General features: G+C 42.8%; 1 protein-coding gene across 2 annotated transcripts in view; it reads right to left on the bottom strand.

Annotated features, from left to right (window-relative positions):
* Positions 1 to 1,243: 1,243 nt before the first annotated feature.
* The window catches only part of ing5a (inhibitor of growth family, member 5a), a 46,049-nt gene continuing 21,206 nt past the window's right edge, over positions 1,244 to 26,086 (bottom strand). For both annotated transcript variants that reach the window (XM_068041765.1, XM_068041764.1), the window contains exons 6-8: positions 7,353 to 7,488; positions 6,390 to 6,451; positions 1,244 to 5,971 (exon numbers count right to left, since the gene is read on the bottom strand). In XM_068041765.1, the coding sequence (XP_067897866.1) occupies positions 5,932 to 5,971; positions 6,390 to 6,451; positions 7,353 to 7,488 (238 nt within the window). In that variant the 3' untranslated portion in view covers positions 1,244 to 5,931. The remainder of the gene's footprint in view (positions 5,972 to 6,389; positions 6,452 to 7,352; positions 7,489 to 26,086) is intronic.

Here is a 26,086-nt window from a genome sequence, read left to right on the forward strand (position 1 = left end):
TCAACCGGTGCCCCACCTTCATTATCCTTCACCACCAACCGAACGGTGTTACGCACTCCCTGGCCTGAAGCTCTAGAATTAGTTACAGCTATTTTACTCAAAACGTACCTGGAACAGGATCAAAGGCCACTGATCATGGTTTCTTCCTCTGCCAGGTAAGTAATGAATATTTACTGTACTTTCAAAACTACATTTTCTGATTTTACTTTTTGAAAAACCTTTGGACTTTAAGTTCGCCCATCAATTTCCCACACTTCTTGGTCATAATGTGTATGCATTTGAATCGAAAAGGTATTTCCTTTCACATACGAGTCTGCAGAATAAAATTACACTTCACGTCTCCTGGGGTGGGGCATTACTGAAAGGAATCAGCTTTAAACAGTGGGCCAATCGTGCAAAGCAGTGCTTTTCTGAGCTGTGGTGCGTCACCGCACGCAATATCACTGGAGTGGATTGAGACTAGGGCTGTGAGATTCAAAGGTGGGAGGCGGGCACATGGACAAACAGGGTCACCAGGAGCAATGGATCAGCCACTATCTATTTGAACAGTAGAATATGCTCAAAGGACTGGACGGCCTATTCCTGGTCCTATGTAACGCTTGTGCTGTAGCATTTCAATCATACTTTCCACCAGGGAAATTATTCCAAATTTTTAGCATACTTTCAGTGAACCAATTCTCCTGAAGCTATATAGAGAATGTATGTTTGCTGTAAAATTGATATTCTTCCTCATTTCTGTGTCTCCTTGCTATGCCAGATTTGTGAATATGGCAAGAATCCCCCCCCCACCAAAAAATAAACACTTACCAATTCTGCATTTACGTAGTTTAGTCTATTTTCCTGGAACACTCAAAGGTATAGTAATAATCTGGGTTTGTTCTACAATATTTTATCTACCTCAATAGGGGATTATGCCCTTAAAGCCCGCCTTATGTATGTGAGGCTCATCTTTAATATATTATCATGCTCATTCTTTTTACACTTTGATTCAGTCTTATTTCCCTTTCTACCGTTTACTGTGCAATGTTCAAAACTTGAACACAGTCGTCTGTGTGGTTTGGCCAGGTCATTTGTAAAGCCTGAGCTTCTGCAACTTGTGTTGGCTACAGAAAGACTCAAATAAATGTGTCCACTTTCATGCTGAATAAATACACTAGACCTAACAGATCTCCTCAACAGAAGGTGCAACCAACTATATATAGGCAATACTAATGCATTTATATTTATTTGGAAGACAATACAGTTCTCAAAAATACTTTATTGACAATATTGACATTATTACATGATCTAAAAATACAGATATACATTACTATCATTTTCGTTTTAAAAAAGTTCACAATTTTTCTCGTTTACAAAGGGAACATCCACACAGTCCAAACTAAAAGGCATTATGAGCAACTGTACAACAGGAGATGAAAAAGATCAACAGTTAGGAATCAGATTGTGAGAGTTATCTGATAAACCCATGGTTTAGCTCAGCCATAGTTTTTCCAAATATAGCTCTGGAAATCAAAGATATAGCTGCTTCTTCATTACTGTGGTTAACCCTGCCAACCAAGCTGATCCAGACAGAAAAATTGACCAACAAAGCCTACACAACAGGCAACATCCATCGCCCCACTTGCCATCTCCCTACTGTCCAATGTTCATGGTGACAGAGCATTTTCTTGTGAAGAATATATACTAAACACTGAACTAAAAGCCTGTCTCACACACATACACTACCTTTCATAGCAAGGTCTGAAACAACTAGTCTCTTGCTACACACTCAAGATAGATTATAAACAACTCATGGATTACGTTTTATGTATGAAAGTGCTTTTAGACTTGCCAGTATAATTGTTCCTGTCTAGGGAGAGGGCTCTCTATGCTGTTCCCCGTTTATAAAATTTCACTCAATTGCTGATCTCTGTTGTGTAAGGTGGGAACCCAATTACTATGGTGTGCAAACAGTAGTGAGCAAGGTGGTGTATGCTGCATCCTCATTGTACAGTTTTTGTTTATGTTGCATGAACATGCAGCCTCAAACCAACAGCAGATGTACATATTTACAGATCGATAATGTGCTCAGTTCCCCAAATGGTAGGCGGTTTATACTACTGAGTGCACTGCTGCACTCAATGATAATAACCGTGACTTTGATTAATTGGTGAGAATGAGGGTAATAAAACATGTTGCAAGAAAGGTCATCATCATAAAGCAGGAACCACACAGCGGAGGTCTAACATGCTACTGATTTGATGCAAGTTACTCCCACACAAGTTCTCAAACTTAACTGTGATACAGGAAAGTAGGGGTTGGGAGAGCAGCAATCACCCAAGTGGGCACTCAGTTGTTTTTTTAAATATGAAAAAAAAACCTTGTTTTTAAAAAAAAAGCTGCATCCCAACCCACCTATGCAACCCTCCCCAAACAATAACTTTTCTCTCAATACATTCATGTGTTCCTAATACTGTGTTCCTCTGGATTCTCACTCCTTGTTTGATTCAATTGGATCAGACCAAGACTGGACACAGATCATAAGAGGAACTAGACACTAAATCCATCCTATTTTAAAAATTCTTCTTTTAGCTATATCTTCAGTGATACCAACACATCTGTATGAGTGGGAGGACACACCCCACCATTCACAAACATTAGATACAAGAGGATTAAGGAAAATACATGGCCAAAATAATCTTGGAATAATAGTGGCCAGTGAGTCACACGGCAAAACCATTTCCCATCCAAACTTCTTGAGACTGTGATCACTCTATGCAACAGATGTGCTGATGTTGGATTATGTGTCAATATCTCTGTTTCTCAAAACTATTTTTGGTAATTAATGTTCATGTTGAAGCTGGGTACTGTATTTTCCTTTATTACTGCACTCTAGGAGAGTTGTAATGTCTACCACATGCACTAAATAGGGAACCTGGTCCCAGGCTTTATCTAGACTACAGGTCAGATTGGTTCACTGTGGCATTCTCCCTCATTGTGGAAAGCACTCAGCTCCACAAGAAGCAATGTCTTGCCACTTCTGAACAGGCCAATGTACATTTTTCTATTAAGGATAACACTGAAGAAGGATGTTGTGTAGATTTTATCAGTGATACGTTTTCAAACATGGTCCATGCAGCAGTGATTAACAAAATCTGAAATGGGAATCACTGATGATCTTATCAGTTAATCAGCACTCATAAAAAAAAATTAAAAATTCAGTAACAAGGAAGAGCTATTTCACCTTTCCAAGCCCATTCAGCTAATCCATTAGAACTCTATAATGGAATCCAATTGTATCTTAAATAACCCCAATATTTTTCTTTCATCACCCTGGTTGTAAATTATTCCAAACATTTTTCATTGCTCGAGTAGAAGTTTTTCTCGGTACCTGTTCTGTTTACTTTTCATTCCCATTTATGGCCTCCAATCCTACATCTTTGGCATATTTTGATACATTAGATAATCTGTATCTGATGTACAGCAGTTAGTATTTAAATGCTTCAGAGTCCATCATTAATCACCTTCTTTCTAGACAGTAAAGTATTATTATTATTGTGCCTAGGCTCCTTCATACTTGGGTTCAAGTTGTCTTTCTCTTCTTGTAGTGGTCCAAACCATCTTTTGTGGTACGATGACCAAAACTGAACACAACAGTGTGGTGCATTGTAAACAAATTGAGGAGCGGAACTATCAGCAAGTGGGTGCTACATGAGGCCGATTATCATTGGGCTTTGTGGCCTGTCACCAACAGCTGACAGACCTAAGCCAAATAGATTTACGATAGAAACATTCCAAACAAATTCATATAAACAATCTGCAACTATGTATTAAACGGGTCAGTGCTGGCACAATATATTTTGGATCTTGTAACGGACAAGTGGTCGGGTAAACAGGAATTACAGCCAGTAGCACACGTTTCTCATTCACCTCTGGTTTGGAGAAACTCTGTTTCTATACAGTGCTTAGAGTTCTACCCACGTCTCTCTGGAGTTGAGGTAGCTCCAAGATTATCTGCCTGATGACAGATCAGAACTCTGTGGCAGTCTTGATAATCTGATGCCTGAACCAGAACAAGGTCTGCAGCACTCCAGTGCACTATTAGTGACTGACCAGATGGGATCTGAGGATAGACCAGTCACTGGCAGCTGAGATTCATTCTACTCATCTTCATTAAACCAGTGGCTTAATGGGTGGAGCAGTCCCAGCCAGACAAGCAATGGAGTCTTTACCAGTGTTTCTAAATGATATGCAGCATGGTTACACTCCAGCTGTACTTCGATACACAGCTGGGTCTACCAACCTACACCAAAGCTCTCCGGACTTGGCTAAGCACAGTGTGCCTCTACAGAATAAGAATTTGCACTCCTGTGAGACAAACAGGAATTATACAGGTGTAGGTTTCTCAGGAGTTCAGTTGAGATTCTTAGACAGGCTCGACAGGTTTCCACATGTGTAAGACACTCAGCTGACCAAAAACAAAAACTACTCTAAGTGGCAGGCCATATCTAATTTCCCCACAAATTTATCATTTAATTGTAGGAAGCATGAGAAGGGTCACTCCTGAACTTGGACCTATAATGCACAATCCTTTAAGATCTATAAACATGCGTTCCTGCACATTCAGAATCTCTGAGCTCCACAGATACACATTGGTTATGCCAGCCACATTGAGTCACTGTTTATTCACCACGGTAAGACTGACTTCATATTATTCTTCAAGAAAAGAAACTGGTTCCCGTTTTGATTTGTTTTGTTTTGGTTTTAAATCTTCCTTCAATACTGAACAGGTTGAAGCATTCTTAAAAATATTCAAATCTATATATTAAAAAGACACGTGGTATAAAGAATACACACCAACAGCAGTGGTTTAAAATAAAATATCCCGTTTTTGAGGTGTGGACCCTATGGGTTACAAGCTCCAACTTCAGTGAGATATTTTCCAGGGTTTGCAGCCCTGCCATATAATCCTTTCAATGGATAGTCCTTTACGAAACTTATCACAATGCTTCTATAAATCATAATATTGCACGATAAAATGGACATTCCCATTTTCTTTAAAACATATTTTTTGTCAAAGTATAGAGGTTTTTCTTACTATCACAATCATATATATTATTTTGCATATCACAAAACAGTGTGCCCCATTTAATATCATCAAATTCCTATTAATATCAATTTTAGAGAGGCTGTCATTTCCTTTCTTAAAGCAGCTTTGGTCTCAGGTAACACCAAATCCCCGTCAACAGTTGCCACCGTGGGGGACACATGCTGTGCTCCACATGGATTCTACATAACTGCAACTGAGATACAAATCTGGTGCCTTCATGGGACCAGGGATAGCAGTGGTTGAAATGGTAAATGCTATCTTTAATATCCAGTGAATTACAATTTTTTTAAAATTCCTTTGGCAGTAGGGAGCTGTGTATATCTCAGTTTCACTGTACTGGTATCTCTAGGGCCTAAGGGACCAGGAGTTTGGAGTAATCAAGTCGCTAAAGCCAATGTTTATTGCTGTAGTTTCAATATGGTGACTTCAAAAAAGGTTTGAGAATTTCCACAATGGCTCCTTGTGCTCTAACTTCAACAGGAACCCCTTTACATTTTCACATATCATTCCCATTTATTAATGGCACTCCCACGTTTTGCCAAGTTGACCCTGGAATGGATCACCAATCTCTCGACTCAGAAACTATCATGGAATGAACAGTACATTCCAGCTTATTCAGCTAGAGATGCACCTTCAATGTCCAACAGAGGTTCATTTACCTGGAAATGAAATGTCAAAAGCCTCAACTGGTTTTCATCAAACCAGTCAGAGGAGTGAAATAAAACAAAGTCCCCACCCTCCCATTCCAGACACAAATTAAGGAAGGTTAAGTAAAATTGCAACTATCTTGAAGACACAAGAACAAAAAGCACAATGTGGAGGCAAGTGAGCGTGGAGTAGCTTCACTTCTTTTTCCTTTCCTGGGTACATCGTGGACAGAACCTGTACACAAACAAGAAAAGAGAAGTAAACAGGCAGTATTCATCATGTGCCTCACAAAGTACTCCTTCAATTCCTCAACATCGTCCTCCCCCATCTCCTAAATTGAGTTGTCACTCACCTCAACAAAGCTTTCCCCGAGGAAAGAGACAAAGGGTGTATTTACAGCAGCTGAATCAGTGTGAATGATTAAATTTTGCTTTTGCTTTAGTGTAAATTAACATGTAGATGTCTGGAGCTCTGATTTCTCTAAGACCACAGCTAACAGCACTTCTAATATCAACAACAAACCAAGCACCTTCTGCCTCCAGGATCATTCTTCCTTTGGCCAGAAAATCAATGATCAATTCAATCATCTGTCACAGCACAGGCATTTCTCAAGTAGAACTGTACAATACCTGTGCTGGTCAGTCTTACTTACCATTTCCCTTTCGGTTTTGTTGCGAGGTCCACGCATGCAAAGTGAAACCACTCAATTGGACACTATCGATAATAAAGTAGAAAACAACAGATTAATCCCATTGTCACAAACAAACAACTGGCATATCTCCACAACAACCAGAATAACTATTTTAAGTTTCTACTTGCTATTACAGCAGAACCCACAGGTAACGGTTTTGAGTTGCAGGTGATAAGTTCCTGGATTTAAATGAGTAAGTCACACAGCATCTACTGCTGATACTTAAAGCATATTGATAATAACTGGATATAACTATCAGGTGGTTGGCAGCCAAGTGAAACTGAGAAGAGGCTGGAAGTGACCTTGCAGTACGTGGTTACTGTTGAGAGCAGCACATACAGAAGGCTCTGGAACTGGACCCCTTGTTCACCTACAGATTATAGATAGATCGTCATGCAGAAGGGAAATTAAATTGAATAAAAACTAAAAAAAAAAAATGGAGGCAGGAGAAAGGGAATGAGGGGGTTGGCAAGGAAAACTGGATTGTAACACGATTAATTACAAATTGGTCAGGTTCCAGCTACTCCCTCCACTTAAACCTTGTACAGAAAGAATTTCCAACAGCAGATGATGGAATTTTTCAATCCAAGTGGTGATTTTTCAAAATCACATCAAGGGTCTGCAGAATGTACAAATATGGAGTTATTTTATAACCAAAGATAAATCAAACAAATGTGTCTCTTGTAACTGAACAGAGACATGGAGTTCTCGTAACCTAATGCATGCTTCAAAAATCCTGGTTCAGTAAGATAATTACTCTGCATTTAAACCTCTATGCATGAGGATAGATACCAACTACTCCCTTTACCCAGCTCTACTCACTAACAGGAATGGTATTTAAAACAGTATTGGCAGCAAAAAGTGAAAACAAAATACTGGAAATATTCCCTCACAATTCAGATAATCTAAATCAAAGACACTTACATCCGGGTTATCACAGCCAATCATTTCTCCGTAAGAAACCTGGTGACACAAACAGTAGGTGGGTTCATTGGGATCAACTGGCATGTCCAACACATCAGATGGGTGCATTTTCAAAATGGAGTCAGAGTATTCTGACCTAGAGAAGAAGAAACAAAATTAGTTCCAGACACAAACCTCTTGCAGACTGCCTTACACCCTCCTACAGAGCGGGGCAAACCAAAAGCTTAGGCCGGAATTTTACGCTGGGCGGACGGGAGCCGGACTCCGACGTAAATGTCGGTACCGATCCCGCCCAGCTTGGGGATCCGTCCCGTATTTTACAGATCCCCAGGCTTCAGGTAAAAGAAGTAGGTAGATGGGTTACCGTCAGGGGAAGGAGAGGGAACCAGCAGGCAGTGCAGGGATCCCCTGTGGTCGTTTCCCTCAACAACAGGTATACCGTTTTGGATACTGTTGCGGGGGACGACTTACCAGGGGTAAGCAATGGGGTACAGGTATCTGGCACAGAGTCTGTCCCTGTTGCTCAGAAGGGAAGGGGGAAGAGGAGCAGAACATTAGTCATTGGGGACTCCATAGTTAGGGGAACAGATAGGAGGTTCTGTGGGAACGAGAGAGACTCACGGTTGGTATGTTGCCTCCCAGGTGCCAGGGTTCGTGATGTCTCGGATCGTGTTTTTGGGATCCTTAAGGGGGAGGGGGAGCAGCCCCAAGTCGTGGTCCACATAGGCACCAACGACATAGGTAGGAAGAGAGATGGGGATTTAAGACAGAAATTCAGGGAGCTAGGGTGGAAGCTTAGAGCGAGAACAAACAGAGTTGTTATCTCTGGGTTGTTGCCCGTGCCACGTGATAGCGAAGCGAGGAATAGGGAGAGAGAGGAGTTGAACACGTGGCTGCAGGGATGGTGCAGGAGGGAGGGTTTTGGTTTCCTGGATAATTGGGGCTCTTTCTGGGGTAGGTGGGACCTCTACAAACAGGATGGTCTTCACCTGAACCAGAGGGGTACCAATATCCTGGGGGGGAGATTTGCTGGTGCTCTTCGGGGGGGTTTAAACTAATTCAGCGGGGGAATGGGAACCTAAATTGTAGTGCCAGTGTACAGGATGTTGAGAGTAGTGAGGTCAGGGATATGGTTACAAGGACGCAAGAGGGCACTGGCAAGCAAGAACCTGGTTTAAAGTGTGTCTACTTCAACTCCAGGAGCATCCGGAATAAGGTGGGTGAGCTTGCAGCATGGGTTGGTACCTGGGATCTCAATGTAGTGGCCATTTCGGAGACATGGGTAGAGCAGGGGCAGGAATGGATGTTGCAGGTTCCGGGATTTAGATGTTTCAGTAAGAACAGAGAAGATGGTAAAAGAGGGGGGGGTGTGGCATTGTTAATCAAGGAGAGTATTACAGCGACAGAAAGGACGTTTGAGGACTCGTCTACTGAGGTAGTATGGGCCGAGGTTAGAAACAGGAGAGGTGAGGTTACCCTGTTGGGAGTCTTTTATAGACCTCCAAATAGTTCCAGAGATGCAGAGGAAAGGATAGCGAAGATGATTCTCGACAGGGGCGAGAGTAACAGGGTAGTTGTTATGGGGGACTTTAACTTTCCAAATTTCGACTGGAAATACTATAGTTCGAGTACTTTAGATGGGTCAGTTTTTGTCCAGTGTGTGCAGGAGGGTTTTCTGACACAGTATGTAGACAGGCCAACCAGGGGCGATGCCACATTGGATTTGGTACTGGGAAATGAACCCGGCCAGGTGTTAGATTTAGATGTAGGTGAGCACTTTGGTGATAGTGATCACAATTCGGTTAGGTTTACCTTAGCGATGGGCAGGGACAGGTATATACCGCAGGGCAAGAATTATAGCTGGGGGAAAGGAAATTATGATGCGATTAGGCAAGATTTAGGATGCGTAGGATGGGGAAGGAAACTGCAGGGGATGGGAACAATCGAAATGTGGAGCTTATTCAAGGAGCAGCTACTGTGTGTCCTTGATAAGTATGTACCTGTGAGGCAGGGAGGAAGTTGTCGAGCGAGGGAGCCGTGGTTTACTAAAGAAGTTGAAGCGCTTGTCAAGAGGAAGAAGAAGGCTTATGTTAGGATGAGACGTGAAGGCTCAGTTAGGGCGCTTGAGAGCTACAAGCTAGCCAGGAAGGATCTAAAGGGAGAGCTAAGAAGAGCAAGGAGAGGACACGAGAAGTCATTGGTGGATAGGATCAGGGAAAACCCTAAGGCTTTCTATAGGTATATCAGGAATAAAAGAATGACTAGAGTTAGATTAGGGCCAATCAAGGATAGTAGTGGGAAGTTGTGTGTGGAATCAGAGGAGATAGGGGAAGTGTTAAATGAATATTTTGCATCAGTATTTACAGTAGAGAAAGAAAATGTTGTTGAGGAGAATACTGAGATTCAGGCTACTAGGCTAGATGGGATTGAGGTTCACAAGGAGGAGGTGTTATCAATTTTGGAAAGTGTGAAAATAGATAAGTCCCCTGGGCCAGATGGGATTTATCCTAGGATTCTCTGGGAAGCTAGGGAGGAGATTGCAGAGCCTTTGTCCTTGATCTTTATGTCGTCATTGTCGACAGGAATAGTGCCGGAAGACTGGAGGATAGCAAACGTTGTCCCCTTGTTCAAGAAGGGGAGTAGAGACAGCCCTGGTAATTATAGACCTGTGAGCCTTACTTCGGTTGTGGGTAAAATGTTGGAAAAGGTTATAAGAGACAGGATTTATAATCATCTTGAAAAGAATAAGTTCATTCGCGATAGTCAGCACGGTTTTGTGACGGGTAGGTCGTGCCTCACAAACCTTACTGAGTTTTTCGAGAAGGTGACCAAACAGGTGGATGAGGGTAAAGCAGTGGATGTGGTGTATATGGATTTCAGTAAGGCGTTTGATAAGGTTCCCCACGGTAGGCTATTGCAGAAAATACGGAAGTATGGGATTGAAGGTGATTTAGAGCTTTGGATCAGAAATTGGCTAGCTGAAAGAAGACAGAGGGTGGTGGTTGATGGCAAATGTTCATCCTGGAGTTTAGTTACTAGTGGTGTACCGCAAGGATCTGTTTTGGGGCCACTGCTGTTTGTCATTTTTATAAATGACCTGGAAGAGGGTGTAGAAGGGTGGGTTAGTAAATTTGCAAATGACACTAAGGTCGGTGGAGTTGTGGATAGTGCCGAAGGATGTTGTAGGGTACAGAGGGACATAGATAGGCTGCAGAGCTGGGCTGAGAGATGGCAAATGGAGTTTAATGCGGAAAAGTGTGAGGTGATTCACTTTGGAAGGAGTAACAGGAATGCAGAGTACTGGGCTAATGGGAAGATTCTTGGTAGTGCAGATGAACAGAGAGATCTTGGTGTCCAGGTGCATAAATCCCTGAAGGTTGCTACCCAGGTTAATAGGGCTGTTAAGAAGGCATATGGTGTGTTAGCTTTTATTAGTAGGGGGATCGAGTTTCGGAGCCACGAGGTCATGCTGCAGCTGTACAAAACTCTGGCGAGACCGCACCTGGAGTATTGCGTGCAGTTCTGGTCACCGCATTATAGGAAGGATGTGGAAGCTATGGAAAGGGTGCAGAGGAGATTTACTAGGATGTTGCCTGGTATGGAGGGAAGGTCTTACGAGGAAAGGCTGAGGGACTGAGGTTGTTTTCGTTGGAGAGGAGGAGGAGGAGAGGTGACTTAATAGAGACATATAAGATAATCAGTGGGTTAGATAGGGTGGATAGTGAGCGTCTTTTTCCTCGGATGGTGATGGCAAACACGAGGAGACATAGCTTCAAGTTGAGGGGTGATAGATATAGGACAGATGTGAGAGGTAGTTTCTTTACTCAGAGAGTAATAAGGGTGTGGAACGCCCTGCCTGCAGCAGTAGTAGATTCGCCAACTTTAAGGGCATTTAAGTGGTCATTGGATAGACATATGGATGAAAATGGAATAGTGTAGGTCAGATGGTTTCACAGGTCGGCGCAACATCGAGGGCCGAAGGGCCTGTACTGCGCTGTAATGTTCTAAATTCTAAATTCTAACTGGCCCGAGGCAGGACTTCCACCCACTTGAGGGAGGAGGTCCCGCCTCAGTGAGCTGCCGGCCAATTAGCGGGCCGGCAGCTCTTAGTCTCAGCAGCGCCACCGGGAGCGGTGGCCATTGCTGAAACTGCAGCCCAGCCAACAGAGGAGGACGCAATGGAACCGGGACAGAAGGTAAGTTCGGGCAGCCTCACCAGGGGAATCGGTCGTGCCCTGGTGAGGCTGGGGTGGTCGTTTGGGGAGGGGGGGGGGGAGGGGGCCGTCTTGGATCCCGAGGTTGGGTTGGGAGGCGGGGGCGGCCCTCAATCTGTGCCCGATAACCAGGCCCCCTCCCCGTCCCCCGGGGTGCGGAAAGGCCGACTGCTGTAGCTGGGTGGCCTTTCACGTCCCCGGCATACCCGCTTGCCTTGGGTAAATTACCCGTGGAGGCGGGCGAGGGCCCTGAAGTGGCCGTTAAGTGGCCACTTAACAGTCTTGATTGGCCTTGGGCGGGCTGGCCGCTTCTCACCCCGCCCCCCGCCGGACCTCCGTAAACTTGGTCGGAGGCGGAATCGGGGCGTTTAGGCCTCCCACAGCCTGCCATTCAATTTTACGCCACCCCCACACCACCATCCGACCCGCTGGGGCGGCGTAAAATTCCGGCCTTAATGTCTGATACTCCCTCTTGAGGACTGGCTTACTGAGCTGCTAATCAAAACAACTAACTTAAATAAGGAACTCCACCGCCCACTGCAGCCCCAGCTTCCTGCTGTTCTCAATGCATGAAATTAATCCAACATTATGAAAAGATAAACTTGTATTTCTATACTGCCTTTCATGACCTCAGGATGTCCCAACGTGCTTTACAGTCAGTGAAGTACTTTTGAAGTGCAGATACTGTAGTAATGTAGGAAAGTTCTCTGGCATGTGTTAACAGTGCCACTCATTGTCTCAAACTGGTATCGTATTTCGAGTACACATAATTCTGTTACCTACTTCATCTGGTACACCAGTAAATGAATACTTGGCATCCTAAATAACCTGTTTGTCTAAAGGACTTAACACTTTGTAAACAAAATTAAAATCCATAGCCATGTTGTACATAATGTTGCTCAAAACTCCTTCTCAGACAAATAGGTAAAGATTTTAAGAACATAAGAAACAGAAGCAGTAGACCAAAGGGCCCCTCGAGCCAGCTCAGCCATTCAATGTCATAGTTGATCTTGGGCTTCAACTCTACTTTCTGCCCGCTCCCCATATCCCTTGATTCCCTGAGATCAAAAATCTGTCTATCCCAGCCTTAAATGTATTCAATGATGGAGCATTCACTACCCTCTGGGGTAGGAAATTCCAAAGATTCACAACCCTTTGAGTGAAAAAAAACTTGTCAGTCCTAAATAATCAGCCCCTTATCCTCAGACTGTGCCTCTGTGTTTTAGATTCCCCAGCCTGTCAAGCCCCTTCAGAATCTTGGAAGTTTCAATGTGATCATCTCTCATTCTTCTAAACCCCAAAGAATATAAGCCCAATTTACTCAGCCTCTCATCACAGGACAAGCCTCATCCCAGGGACCAATCGACTGAATCTTTGCCTCCAATGCCTTAAATATGGAGACCAAAACTGCAAAATAATCTAGGTGTGGTCTCATGAAAGCCCTGTATAATTGTAGCAAAACTTCCTATTCTTGTACTCCAATTCCCTTGCAATAAAGGCCAATGTGCCATTTGCCTTCCTAATTGCTTGCTGTACCTGCATGCTAACTTTCTGTATTCTTTGTACAAGCACACCCAAGTCTCTCTCAACATCAACATTTACAAGTTTCACACCTTTAAAAAATTATTCTGCTCTTCTATTCTTATGACCAGTGAATAATCTCGAACTTCCCTACATTATACTCCATCTGCCACTTTGTTGGCCACTCACCTAACCTATCTATATCTCTTTGCAGCCTCTCTATGTCTTCCTTACAGCTTGCACTTCCACCTACCTTTGTATCATCAGCAAACTAAGATACATTACACTCTGTCTCTTCGTCTAAGTCATCATAAACTGTAAATAGCTGAGGGCCCAACACTGATCCTTGCGGCACTCCACTAGTCACAGCCTGCCAACTGGAAAATGCCCTATTTATGCCTACTCTTTGCTTCCTGTCCATTAACCAATCCTCTATCCATGCTAATATATCACCCCCAACTCCATGAGCCCTTATCTTCCCTTAAATCTTTTGTGTGGCATCTTATGGAAAGCGTTTAGAAATCCAGGTATGCTACATCTACTGGTTCCCCTTTATCTACCCTACTTGTTACATCCTCAAAAAATTCTAATAAATTTGTTAAACATTATTTTCCTTTCATAAAATCACATTGACTTTGCCTGATCATACTATGATTTTCTAAGTGCATTGTTAAGACTTCCTTAATAATAGATACCAGCATTTTCATGACAACTGATGTCAGGCTAACTGGCCTATAGTTCCCCACTGTGTCTCTCCCTTCTTTCTTGAATAGCGGCGCTACATTTTCTAACTTTTGATCTGCTGGGTCTGTTCCAGAATCCAGGGAATTTTGGAAAATCATAGTCAGTGCAGTAACTATCACTGCAGCTTTTAGAACCCTTGGGATGTCAGATTTTAATCCCTTAAGATTCTCCAATACTTTTTCTCTACTGATATTAATTACCTTAATTTCCTCATTCTTTTTAGCCTCTGTGTTACCCTCTATTTCTGGCATACAATTTATGTCTTTTATTGGACAGTTATATGAAAAGGAAGAATGTGCAGGGTTACGAGGAGAAAGCGGGGGAAAGGAACTGAGGGAATTGCTCTTTCAGAAAGCCAATGTGGACACGATGGGCCAAATGGCCTCCTTCTGCACTGTAAAGATTCTGTGATTGTGAAGACAGATGCAAAGTTCAATGTCTCTGCCATTTCCTCATTCCCAATAATTTCACCTGTTTCTGCTTCTAAAGGGCCAATGTTTACTTTAGCTACTCTCTTCCTTTTTTATATTACTTGTACAAGCTCTTACAATCTATTTTAATATTCCTAGCTAGTTTACTCTTGTATTATATTTTTTCCCTTTTTATCAACTTTTTGGTAGCCCTTTGTTGGTTTCTAAAATATTCCCAATCCTCAGACTTGCTACTATTCTTTGCAACATCATAAACCTCTTCTTTTAATATACTATCCTCAACTTCCTGAGTAAACTATGGATGGATCTTTCTTGCTGAGTTTTTATTTTTCAATGGAATGTATTTTTGTTGAACATTTTAAATGTTTTCCTTAAATGTTTCCCACTGTTCATTTACTGCCATTCCTTTTAGTCTCCTTATCCAAATGTGATATTGTGAAAGACAATATACTTTAAATCATCATCTCAAATTGTTTCCATCACAAACACCTGTTCACATGACATACATCTCTCTCTCTCATTCATTATTCTGTTCAACCTGTTTCTCATTAAAAGTATCGGCATCCCAGCCAAACAGTACCAGACTCATCCTTGCAGACAAAACTGGAAAACTGTTAACGCGACTGTTCCCTTTACAGAAGACAAATGGACCTGCTGGATACTTTCTGCGTTAGGAACTTTTATTTAAGATTTCCAGGAATTATTTTTGTTGTTGAAATATTTATTTGTTCCTATGACCTGTTACTGTCAGTGAGATCAAGTATGGTTTTTTTTTTTTTAAAACTCAGGGCCGAACGTTCTGGCACTATATGCCCCCACGGACACTTGTAGTGTTCACCTTTACTCAGCCTGTTGTTCCAAATGTTGCACCTCTATTTCTGACTGTTTTTAAGGGGGCACAGCTACCACTTATTCAACAGCCACCTCTAAGGTCTCTCACACGGCACATAGTAGGACAAAATGACAACTCATTGTGAAATAATTTAGCTGGCGGCTGGCAACAGAGATACATGGAGTATCCTTATACTAGGGAATCATTTCTTTATAATGCATAGACAAGGCAAAAAAAAAGCTATTTGAGCTTAAACATTGAGCAACTTTTGTTATTATGCATGAGTATGACAGACAGTTCTGTGGCAGTGTTCATCATGGGGTTATCTCAAGAGGTTGGATAAAGTAACATACCATGTACATCACTCTGTCCTATCCAGCTATCTCAAATCAAATGCACAACTGTTGTTGAGAAGCTTATGAATAGTACCACAGAGAATAATCACAAAAATCAGCAAATGAACTTTGGAGCTCATGATCACTCCCACCTGAAAAACTTATCCTTTTTGTCTCTTCACCTACACAGCTTAATGGAAGGTGTGTGTGCATCTGTGTGTGTGGAGAGCAAGTTCAATATACAAAAAGTCTCCCATCAATGCAATGGGGAGAGAACTTACATAAAAATCTGTTACCTTGTTGGAGATATTCAGCTACCAATCATCTTTTCTGGTTCAGATGAAGAAACACTTGCATTTACAAATGACTTTTCATGACTTCACAAGGTCCCAAAGTACTTTACAGTCAGTGACATTACAACAGAGCAAGAGAGGTGGCTTGAGATCAGTACGCAGGCTAATCCCAAGTCCAATGTTAGAATTAGAATTAGAATATTACAGCGCAGTACAGGCCCTTCGGCCCTCGATGTTGCGCCGATCATCTGACCTACACTATTCCATTTACATCCATATGTCTATCCAATGACCACTTAAATGCCCTTAAAGTTGGCGAGTTCTGGTTTTTCTGTATAATTGCTCACTTAAGCAGCTCTCCTGTGTTAGGAGACACCCACAGGGAGAAACTAATTGATTTAAAGGGTAAAAAAAAATCCCTCATGGGGTTTTTTAAAAAATGTACATCCTCCAACTGCAAGAGTTACTCAATGGTCTTTGATGTCAGAGACTTTGGGGAGTATTGCACATTGCATTCTGCTACTGTGTCTTCTTACACAAGTCCATGTCATACAAGTCCATACATACTGTGCTAATTCATGCTGACCCACAGAAAATCCAAGTCAATTCCTCAAGCCTAAAAAACAAGCATTTGTTCGAGGTCTGGGGGAATGATTTGGGGGAGTGGCATGTGTCAAAAAGAACATATCGTTCAAAGACTGAAGATAAACCTACAAGGTTCATGCACCACAGGTGACTAACCAAGCAACATTAAGAAACTCTAACTATCTTCCAAAGTTTGAACTAATAAAGGTATGATCACCAGACAATGTGTGTGGGTTACGACAGACACTATTGACTGAACTCGAATTAGTGATGCTCAGAAACAGGCCGTAGAGTAGCTGGAATGATCTTTGAACCATTAGTCTTTCCCCAGAAGAATGATAGTAGAGAATGCAGTGCTCCACCCATTTCTCTGCCATTTACACACGTACAAATGTATGAACTAGGAGCAGGAGTAGGCTATGCAGCCCCTCCAGCCTGCTCCGCCATTCTAAAAGATCATGGCTCATACGTTTGTGGACTCAATTCCACTTTCCTGCCTACCCTGATAACCTTTGACTCCCTTGTTTGTCAAGAATCTGGCTACCTCTGCCTTAAAAACATTCAATGACCCTGCTTCCACCGCTCTTCAAGGAAGAGAGCTCCACAGACTCACAACCCTCAGAAAATCTTTTTCCTCATCTCTGTCTTAAATGGGACACCCCTTATTTTTAAACTGCCTGCTAATTTGAGTCTCTCCCACATGGGGAAACATCCTTTCAACATCCACCCTGTCAAGTTCCTTCAGCACCTTAAATGATTCAATAGGATCACCTCTCATCCTTCTAAACTCGAATAAATACAGACCTAACTGTCCAACCTTATCGCATAAGATAACCCTCTCATCCCAGCAATCAGTCGAGTGAACCTTCTCTGAACTGCTTCCAGTGCAATTATATCCTTTTTTAAATAAGGAGATTAAAATTGTACACAATACTTCAGATGTGGTCTCACCAATGCTCTGTACAACTGTAGCAAAACATCTCTACTTTTATATTCCATTCCTCTTGCAAGAAACGACAACACTGCATTTGCCATCTTAATCACTTGCTGTACCTGCACACTAACTTTTTGTGTTTTGTGTACAAGACATCCAGATCCCTCTGCATCTCACAGTTCTGCAATTTCTCTCCACTTAAATAATACATTGCTTTGCTATTCTTTCAGCAAAAGTGGACAAGTTCACACTTTCCCACATTATACTCCATTTGCCAAATCTTTGCCACTCACTTAACCTATCTATATCCCTTTGCACACTCCTCATGCCCTCTTCACAACTTACTCTCCTACCTTTGTGTCATCAGCAAATTTAGCAACCATACATTCTGCCCCTTCATCCAAGTCATTGATATAGATTGTAAATTGTTGAGGCCCCAGCACTGATCCCTGTAGCACTCCACTAGTTACAGCTTACCGACCTGAAATCAATCCATTTATGCCTACTCTCCGTTTCCTGTTAGCTAACCAATCCTCTATCCATGCTAATATGTACCCACTATACCATGGGCTCTTATTTTGTTTAGTAACCTTTGATGTGGCACCTTGTCAAATGCCTTCTGGAAATCCAAGACCACACGTCCGCAGGTTCCCCTTTATCCACATTGCTTGTTACTCCTCAAAGAACTCTAATAAATTAGTCAAGCATGATTTCCCTTTCACAAAACTATGTTGATTCTGTCTGATTGCACTGATTTTCTCAATGACCTGCTATAAACTCCTTAATAATAGATTCTAACATTTTCCTTATGACAGATGTTAAGCTAACTGGCCCGTAGTTTCCTGCTTTCTGTCTTCCTCTCTTGAATAGTGGAGTTACAGATGCTAATATCCAATCTGATGGGACCTTTTCAGAATCTAGGGAATTTTGGAAAATTAAAACCAATGCCTCTATCTCAGCAGCCACTTCTTTTAAGACTCTAGGATGACGTCCATCAGGACCTGGGGACTTATCAGCTTTTAGCTTCAATAATTTTCTCAGTACCCTTTCTTTGGTGATGGTAATTGTTTAAGTTCCTCCCTCCCTTTCAACGCTTGATTCACAATTATTTCTGGGATGTTATTTGTATCCTCTACAATGAAGACCGATGCAAAAAATCTGTTCAATTCCTCCGCCATTTCCTTATTTTCCATTATTAACTCCCCAGATTCTCTCTCTGGAGGACCAACATTTTACTTACTCTTTTCCTTTCTAAATACCTTTGGAAACTCTTACTATCCATTTTTATATTTCTAGCTAGATTTCTCTCATACTCCAATTTCTCTCTCATTATTCTTAATCATTCTTTGCTTTTTTTATATCCTGTCCAATCTTCTGACCTGTCACTCCTCTTCGCTGAATCGTACGTTTTTTTCTTTCAATTTGATACTAGCTTTAACTTCCTTTGTTAGCCACGGATGGTGCGTCCATCCCCAAGAGACTTTCTTCCTCACCAGAATGTTATCTTTGTACACTGGATTGTCCCAAATACCTGGCTTTTCAAGGGAATTCAAGGTCTATGTTTGAATAGACTCTTCTAAGCATGTTCACACAATGAAAACATAGCTCTCGCTTCAATTTGTGCTCACATAAATTATAAAAATAGAGAATTCTAATTTCCAATCCTAAATGAAACAGAGGAATAGCTAGAAACCCACAGTGCACCCAAACTTAAGTCTAAAGTGGTCTTTCAATTTAAGTTAGAAAATTTAAATTTTTTTTTTAATCGCCCTGCTCCAACAGGATGGCACATCAAACTGTGCAGATCAACTTCTGAAGTTTTTAGTTCACTAAACCGGTACACAGAAATTAGAGCCATTAGTAGCAGCAGTTCCCATGGTGGAAACATAAGGTCAGAGGATACATTAATTTGAGAAGAACTGGACTGAGGTTCAAGATAGCCAATAGTGACCAAAACAGAAAATGCTGTAAATGCATAGCATCTGTAAAGAGAAAAGAAAGGATTCAGATGAAAGGTACACAACCAAAACATCTGTTCCCTTTCTTTACTTGGTCAGCTGTATATTTCCAGCATTTTCTGTTTTTATTTCAGCCTTCCAGTGTTTGCAGTTTTCCCTTTTTATTTTACTGTGTAACTAACTATGCCTGTAGTAAGCAAAAGTACCAAGGGGATGTGCTCTGTGGATTTGATGCGAATCAGTCATGAAAGACATTAACTTCAATAAGTGCACAAGCACCGATACATTTTACCCTAAGGGTCACAGACTTGAAACGTTAACTCCGTTTCTCTCTACACAGATGCTGCCAGACCTGCTGAGTATTTCCGGCACTTTCTGTTCTCATTACACTTTAACCTAGATGGAGATACACAAGGATGGGATTAAGCCTATGTGAGATGGAACCCACAGATTGGCTACAGCCCCAATTAACTTCCTTTCGATTTGCTTTCACAGGCCCCACTTAAACAGGACTTGCTTAAAATTAAGGAAGGTGGTAACAACTGTAAAAGTCAGGCTATCAACCAGAAATTGGCCTGACAATTGACAGAAAAAAAATCTAATTTCATCTACTAGAAAGGTGGGCGGTGTTTGATACTAGGATAGCTGGGAAATAAGGCTTGCAGCAATGGTAAGGTATCACTAAAATCTCTAACCGTTTTCCCTCTAAACGTATGGGATCATCAGAAAAAGCAAAGATCTATTTTGAAGAGAAGGCGAATATATCCCTGATCTTTGAGCAAACTTCTATGATCCTGTGACTGCTAGTGAGACAAACTGTTTTCATCTCCAGGTACTCCTTTTGGTGTGGATGCACAACTTGTATGGTTGGGGGGGGGGGGGTTCAGCTACTGTACTGTCTATCCAGCCAAGCTTTGAGCTGAGTGCATCACCCGTTGTTCAGGGACCAATAGCAAGCAGGATCAATGCTTGGCAGAGGGTCTGGGAATAGGTTCATACATGGTTAATTTTCAACTTCTACCTGTTAAGCAAGTTTCTGTTAGAAGGCTGGAAAAGTCAGTCTTGCTTACCAGACAGAGCCTTTAACTGATAAGAGTTCAGCTTTCTTAACCTTAACAGCTGCCCTCCTCAGGATTAACTCCTCCAAGGACATACCTGTGCATGGCAAATGATATCTCAACCAGTTGAATGATTTAATTGACAACTCAGTCAAGATAAAGCCTTCATAAAGGTTTATGGGAGGCCTTCTTGTTCAAACTGAAATTTATTAAGTGAACAACAGAATGAGGTAATCCCTTGATAGTATGACAGTTCTCACGCAGACAAATTGAAAGATATAAAAAGAGGGACATTATAATACATACTTAGAATTCAATGGGGATAGGATGACTGATCCCCACAAACTCAAGAACTGTAACTTGTGAATTAACAACTTATATTTATAAAGCACCCTTAATGTAATAAAACGTCCCAAGGCGCTTCACAGGAGCATCATAGAACAAAGTATGACACCAAGCCACAAAAGGACACATTAGGTCAAATGATCAAAAGCTGGGTCAAAGAGGTAGGTTTTAAGGAGTATCTTAAAAGAAGGAAAGTGAGATAGAAAGGCAGAGAGGTGTATGGAGGGAATTCCAGAGCTTGGGGCCTAGGCAACTGAAGGCACGGCCACCAATGGTGGAGCGATTAAAATCGGGAATACTATAGAGGCCAGAATTAGATGAATGCAGATATCTCAGAGAATTGTGGGTCTGGATGAGATTATAGAGAGGGAGGGGCGAAGCCATGAAGGCATTTGAAACCAAGGATGAGAATTTTGAAATCAAGATGTTATTTGACCGGAAGTCAATTTAGGTCAGTGAACACAAGGGTGATTGGTGAATGGGACTTGGTGCAAATTAAGACATGGGCAGCAGAGTTTTGGATGACATCAAGTTTACGATGGGTAGAATGTGAGAGTGTCCAGCCGGGGGTGCATTGGAATAGTCAAATCTGGAAGTAACAATGGCATGAATGAGGGCTTCAGCAGATGAGCTGAAACAGGGCGAAGTTGGGCAATGTTACTGAGGTGGAAATTGACAGTCTTAGTGAGAATAAGGTTGGAAGTTCATCTCGGGGTCAAATGTGACAACAAGGTTGCAAACAGACAGTTGCCTGGGAGAGGGATGGAATCGGTAGCTAAGGAATGGAGTTTGGAGTGGGGACAGAAGACAATGGCTTCAGTCTTCCCCATATTTAATGGGAGGAAATATCTGTTAATCCAAAACTAGATGTCAAATAGGTAGTCTGATAATTGAGCAACAGTGGAGGAGTTGAGAGAGGAGGTGTTGAGGTAGAGCTGGGTGTTGTCAGTATACATGTGAAAACTAATGCTGTGTTTTCAGATGATGTTGCCGAAGGGCAGCATATAGATGAGAAACAAGTGGTGGCCCAGGGTAGATCCTTGAGGACACCAGAGGTAATGATGTGGGAGCTGGAAGAGAAGTCATTGCAAGTGATTCTCTGTCTACGAATGGATAGATAAGAATGGAACCAGGTGAGAGCAGTCCCACCTAGCTGCATATCAGTGGAGTGGCGCTGGAGGAAGATGGTGTGGTCAACCATGCCAACGGCTGCAGACAGGTCATGAAGGACGGGGAGGGAAAGTTTACCTTCGTCACAGTCACACAGGATGTCATTTGTGACTTTGATAAGAGCTGTTTTGGTACTGTGGCAAGGTTGGAAACCTGATCAGAGGGATTCAAACATGGAGTTCGGGAAAGACGGGAACAGGTTTGTGACAACACTTTCAAGGACTTTGGAGAGGAAAGGGCGGTTGGAGCTGGGACAGAAGTTTGCAATGACGGTAGGGTCATCGGTTGTTTTTGAGAGGGGTGAAGACGGCAAATTTAAAGAGGGAGGGACAACACCTGAAGAGTGGCCAGGAGGGGAAGCTAGGTGATCAGCAGCTTAGTGGGAGTAGGGTCGAAGAAGCAGGAGCTGGGTCTCATGGACAAGATGACCTCAGAGGAGAGGGCACAAGGGGAGTGAGTAGAGAAAGATGCTAATTCAGGGCTAGGGCAGGGGGCGGGGGTGGTGGTGAAGTATTAGAGGAAGTTTGGCCAGGTTGGCTAGTGGAAAAGAAGGACACAGCAGAGGCAGCTAATCGATGGTCTTGATCTCAGTGACAACAAAGTCCATGAGCTCCTTGTATTTATTGGAGGTGAAGGGGGAAGGGACAGGGGAGAGGGTCTTAATAAGATGGTTTCCAGTAAAGAGAAGCCAAGTGTTATCATTGCATTCCAAGATAATCCTCCAGTAGTGAACAGTTTGAGCAAACGAGAGCAGGACCCAATAGTGGTTTAAGTGGTTCGGCCAGATCTGGCAGTGGATGGCTAAACCACTTGTCCACCGTATCCTTTCAAGTCTGTGTCCCTTGGACGTAAGGGAGTGGAGATGAGGGCCATACTGGGGGAACAGCCAGGATGAGAGAGAGTAATGGTTTTATTGAGAACTAGGGCAAAGGTGGAGGTGAAATCGGAAGTGTAATCTTAAGTATAATTATCTTCGTATGCCTGATTCCTATGAAAACACATACATGCTGCTGAACTCTATTATCATGTGGAATAACATATAAACTTATCAGTAAGAACATACATTCCCTAACAAAATAGCTCCACTGTCACATCAGATAATAAAAGATTTGCCCTACATAGTATCAGGAAATATTGCAGACCAAGCTGCAACAACTTTGAATGGTTGTTATTAAAAGCTATTTCTTTGACTAAGCTTTTGGTCAACTGTCCTAACGTATCTCTTTTTTTTATTCCTTCATGGGATCTGGGCATCGCTGGCTAGGCCAGCATTTATTGCCCATCCCTAATTGCCCTTGAGAAGCTAATGGTGAGCCGACTTTTTGAACCACTCCAGTTCATGTGGGGTAGGTACACCAACAGTGTTGTTAGGGAGTTCCAGGATTTTGACCCAGCGACAATGAGGGAACAACGATATAGTTCCAAGTCAGGATGGTGCGTGGATTGGAGGGGAACTTGCAAGTGGCGGTGTTCCCATGCATCTGTTACCCTTGTCCTTCTAGGTGGTAGAGGTCACAAGTTTGGAAGGTGCTGTCGAAGGAGCATTGGTGCGTTGCTGCAGTGCATCTTGTAGATGGTACACGCTGCTGCCACTGTGCGTCGGTGGTGGAGGGAGTGAATGTTTGTGAATGGGGTGCCAATCAAGCGGGCTGCTTTGTCCTGGACGGTGTTGAGCTTCTTGAGTGTTGCTGGAGCTGTACCCATCCAGGCAAGTGGACAGTATTCCATCACACTCCTGACTTGAGTCTTGCAGATGGTGGACAGGCTTTGGGGAGTCAGCTGGTGAATTACTGTGGCTCAGTGTCAAAGACTTTTTGCTATCGCTCTTGATAAGTGCCTTTGGACGTTTTAGTACTTTAAAGGCGCCATATAAATTCAAGCTGTAGTAGTAGATATGCCAAGCTGATTTGTCACATTTCACTTACATTGAGCCCAAGCATCTTGAAGGATTTCTCCCCCCAAGACAGGGATGTCTCTGGTTATCAGCTGAGGAAAAGATGGCAGAGGGGAACTCCAAAGGAAGATACTGTGATCCTAGGCCCATCACCTGAAATCCAGAGCTGCAGCTTGGACAATCCACACTGGCTGAGATAAAGGAGACCATTGCTAAAGCTGAGGGCATCCGCCGTCATGTTGTGTGACATTAACACCGTGCTAAATTTGATAGACAGACCCAGTAGCTCAAAACTGGGCAACCATGAGGCAATGTGGACCATCAGCAACAGAATTGTATTCAACCACAATCTGTAATCGTGGCCCAGTATAGAGGTATAGAGTCATTTACGGCAGAGGAGGCCCTACGGCCTATTGAGTGCATGCTGGCTCTCCACGGAGCTAATCAGTCAGTCCCACTACCGCGATCAATCCCTGTAGTACTGCAAGTCTATTTCCTTCAAATAGCCATCCAATTTCCTTTTGAAGTCATTGATTGTTTCCACTTCCACCATCCTTGTGGGCAGTGAGTTCCAGGTCATTACCACAAATCAAAGACTAACCTAAGCATTTGCCTTTCCAATTCCTCCTCTTTTTAACCATTTATATGCAAGTTGTTGTTGAAACCAGGAGCATGGCTCTATTACCTGAACTTAACAGGTAATACGTGCACAGATAAAATTTAATTGTACTTCTGTAATATTCAGAGTCACAATTCTATTAAGTTTAAGATTGCTCAATAAGTAGTTAAAAAAAGCAAACAACTGGTGAGGCTACAGCTGTCCATAAATTTTAGCTTTAATCTCTCTGAGCAAGATGTTCATCAAGATGCAGATAAAAATTTTTTTTTTTTTTTTTAGAGATACAGCACTGAAACAGGCCCTTCGGCCCACCGAGTCTGTGCCGACCATCAACCACCCACTTATACTAATCCTACCCTAATTCCATATTCCTACCACATCCCCACCTGTTCCTATATTTCCCTACCACCTACCTATACTAGGGGCAATTTATAATGGCCAATTAACCTATCACCCTGCAAGTCTTTGGCATGTGGGAGGAAACCGGAGCACCCGGAGGAAACCCACGCAGACACAGGGAGAACTTGCAAACTCCACACAGGCAGTACCCAGATTTGAACCCGGGTTGCTGGAGCTGTGAGGCTGCGGTGCTAACCACTGCGCCACTGTGCCGCCCATTCTCTGTGGAGAAGCAAAATACTCCACATAAATACATATCCCTCAGTCTACCATTATCATCAAGCCAGGAGACCAACCTTGGATCAATCAGCAGTGTAGGAGGACATGCCAGGAGTAGCACCAGGCATACCTAAAAATGAGGTGCCAATCTGGTGAAATACAGCACACGACTTCATGCATGCCAGGCAGCGGAGAAGCATGTTACAGACAGAGCTAAGCAATCCCACAACCAAGGGATCAGATCAAAGCTTTGCAGTCCTGCCACATCTAGTCAGGAATTGTGGTGGATAATTAAACAACTAACTGGAAGGTTGACTGACATCCTTCCATCTACGAAAGATGATGGACATGCAGTAAACAATCCATTTAAGTGGGGTATCTTCTCTTGGTGCACCTTTGCTAATAGCTGTGAAGGGCATTCCTTGAAGGAGGTTCTGCCACATGCCACAGTTGCATGTGAAGCTGCCAAATGATGCTGAGAGTTGTTGATTTCGACGTTGGTGCCTGTTGCCAAGCTGCTGTAGCAACTGGTCATCGTGGTAGTGCACACTAGTCCATAGAATGTGTCGTCATTTCCCTCTTTCACCAGCTATTGACTCCCAAGTGCAACAGTCAACATTTAGGGCCTTCATGTCACACTTGCAAGCATCCTTGAAGTGCTTTGGGAGCCCCAGTGGTCGTCTGGCCCTGGCTACCTCACCATACTGAAGGTTCTTGGGTACGTAACCGCCTTCCATCCTGTGGATATATCCGATCCACCGAAGTCGCCTGCTTGATTAGTGCCAACACACTTGGGTGCTCTGCCTTTGAGAGGACTACCACATTTGTGATTTTGTCTTGCCAGGATGTACCCATAATATGCCGCTGACAGCAAAGATGGAAATTACTGAGCTTCTTTTCCTGGTAGCTGTAAGCCTCCCATGTTTCACAGCCATACAGCAAGGTGCTGAAAACACAAGCCTTATAAACCATGAGCTGGGTCCTAAGGGTCAGCTTGGTGTTATCCCATGCATGTTTCGCAAGTCGGCCAAAGGTGGTAGCTGCTTTCCCTATGCGTATATCAAGCTCTGCATCAAGGGACAGATTGTCTGTCACTGTGGACCCAAGGTAGCAGAATTTGCTAACCACTTCAGTGGGTGTTATTTAGTGCGATCAGGGGCAGAGATGCAACACCTTGTCCCAT

The sequence above is a fragment of the Heterodontus francisci genome, chromosome 11 (genome assembly GCF_036365525.1).
Source record: "Heterodontus francisci isolate sHetFra1 chromosome 11, sHetFra1.hap1, whole genome shotgun sequence".
Taxonomy (NCBI): domain Eukaryota; kingdom Metazoa; phylum Chordata; class Chondrichthyes; order Heterodontiformes; family Heterodontidae; genus Heterodontus; species Heterodontus francisci.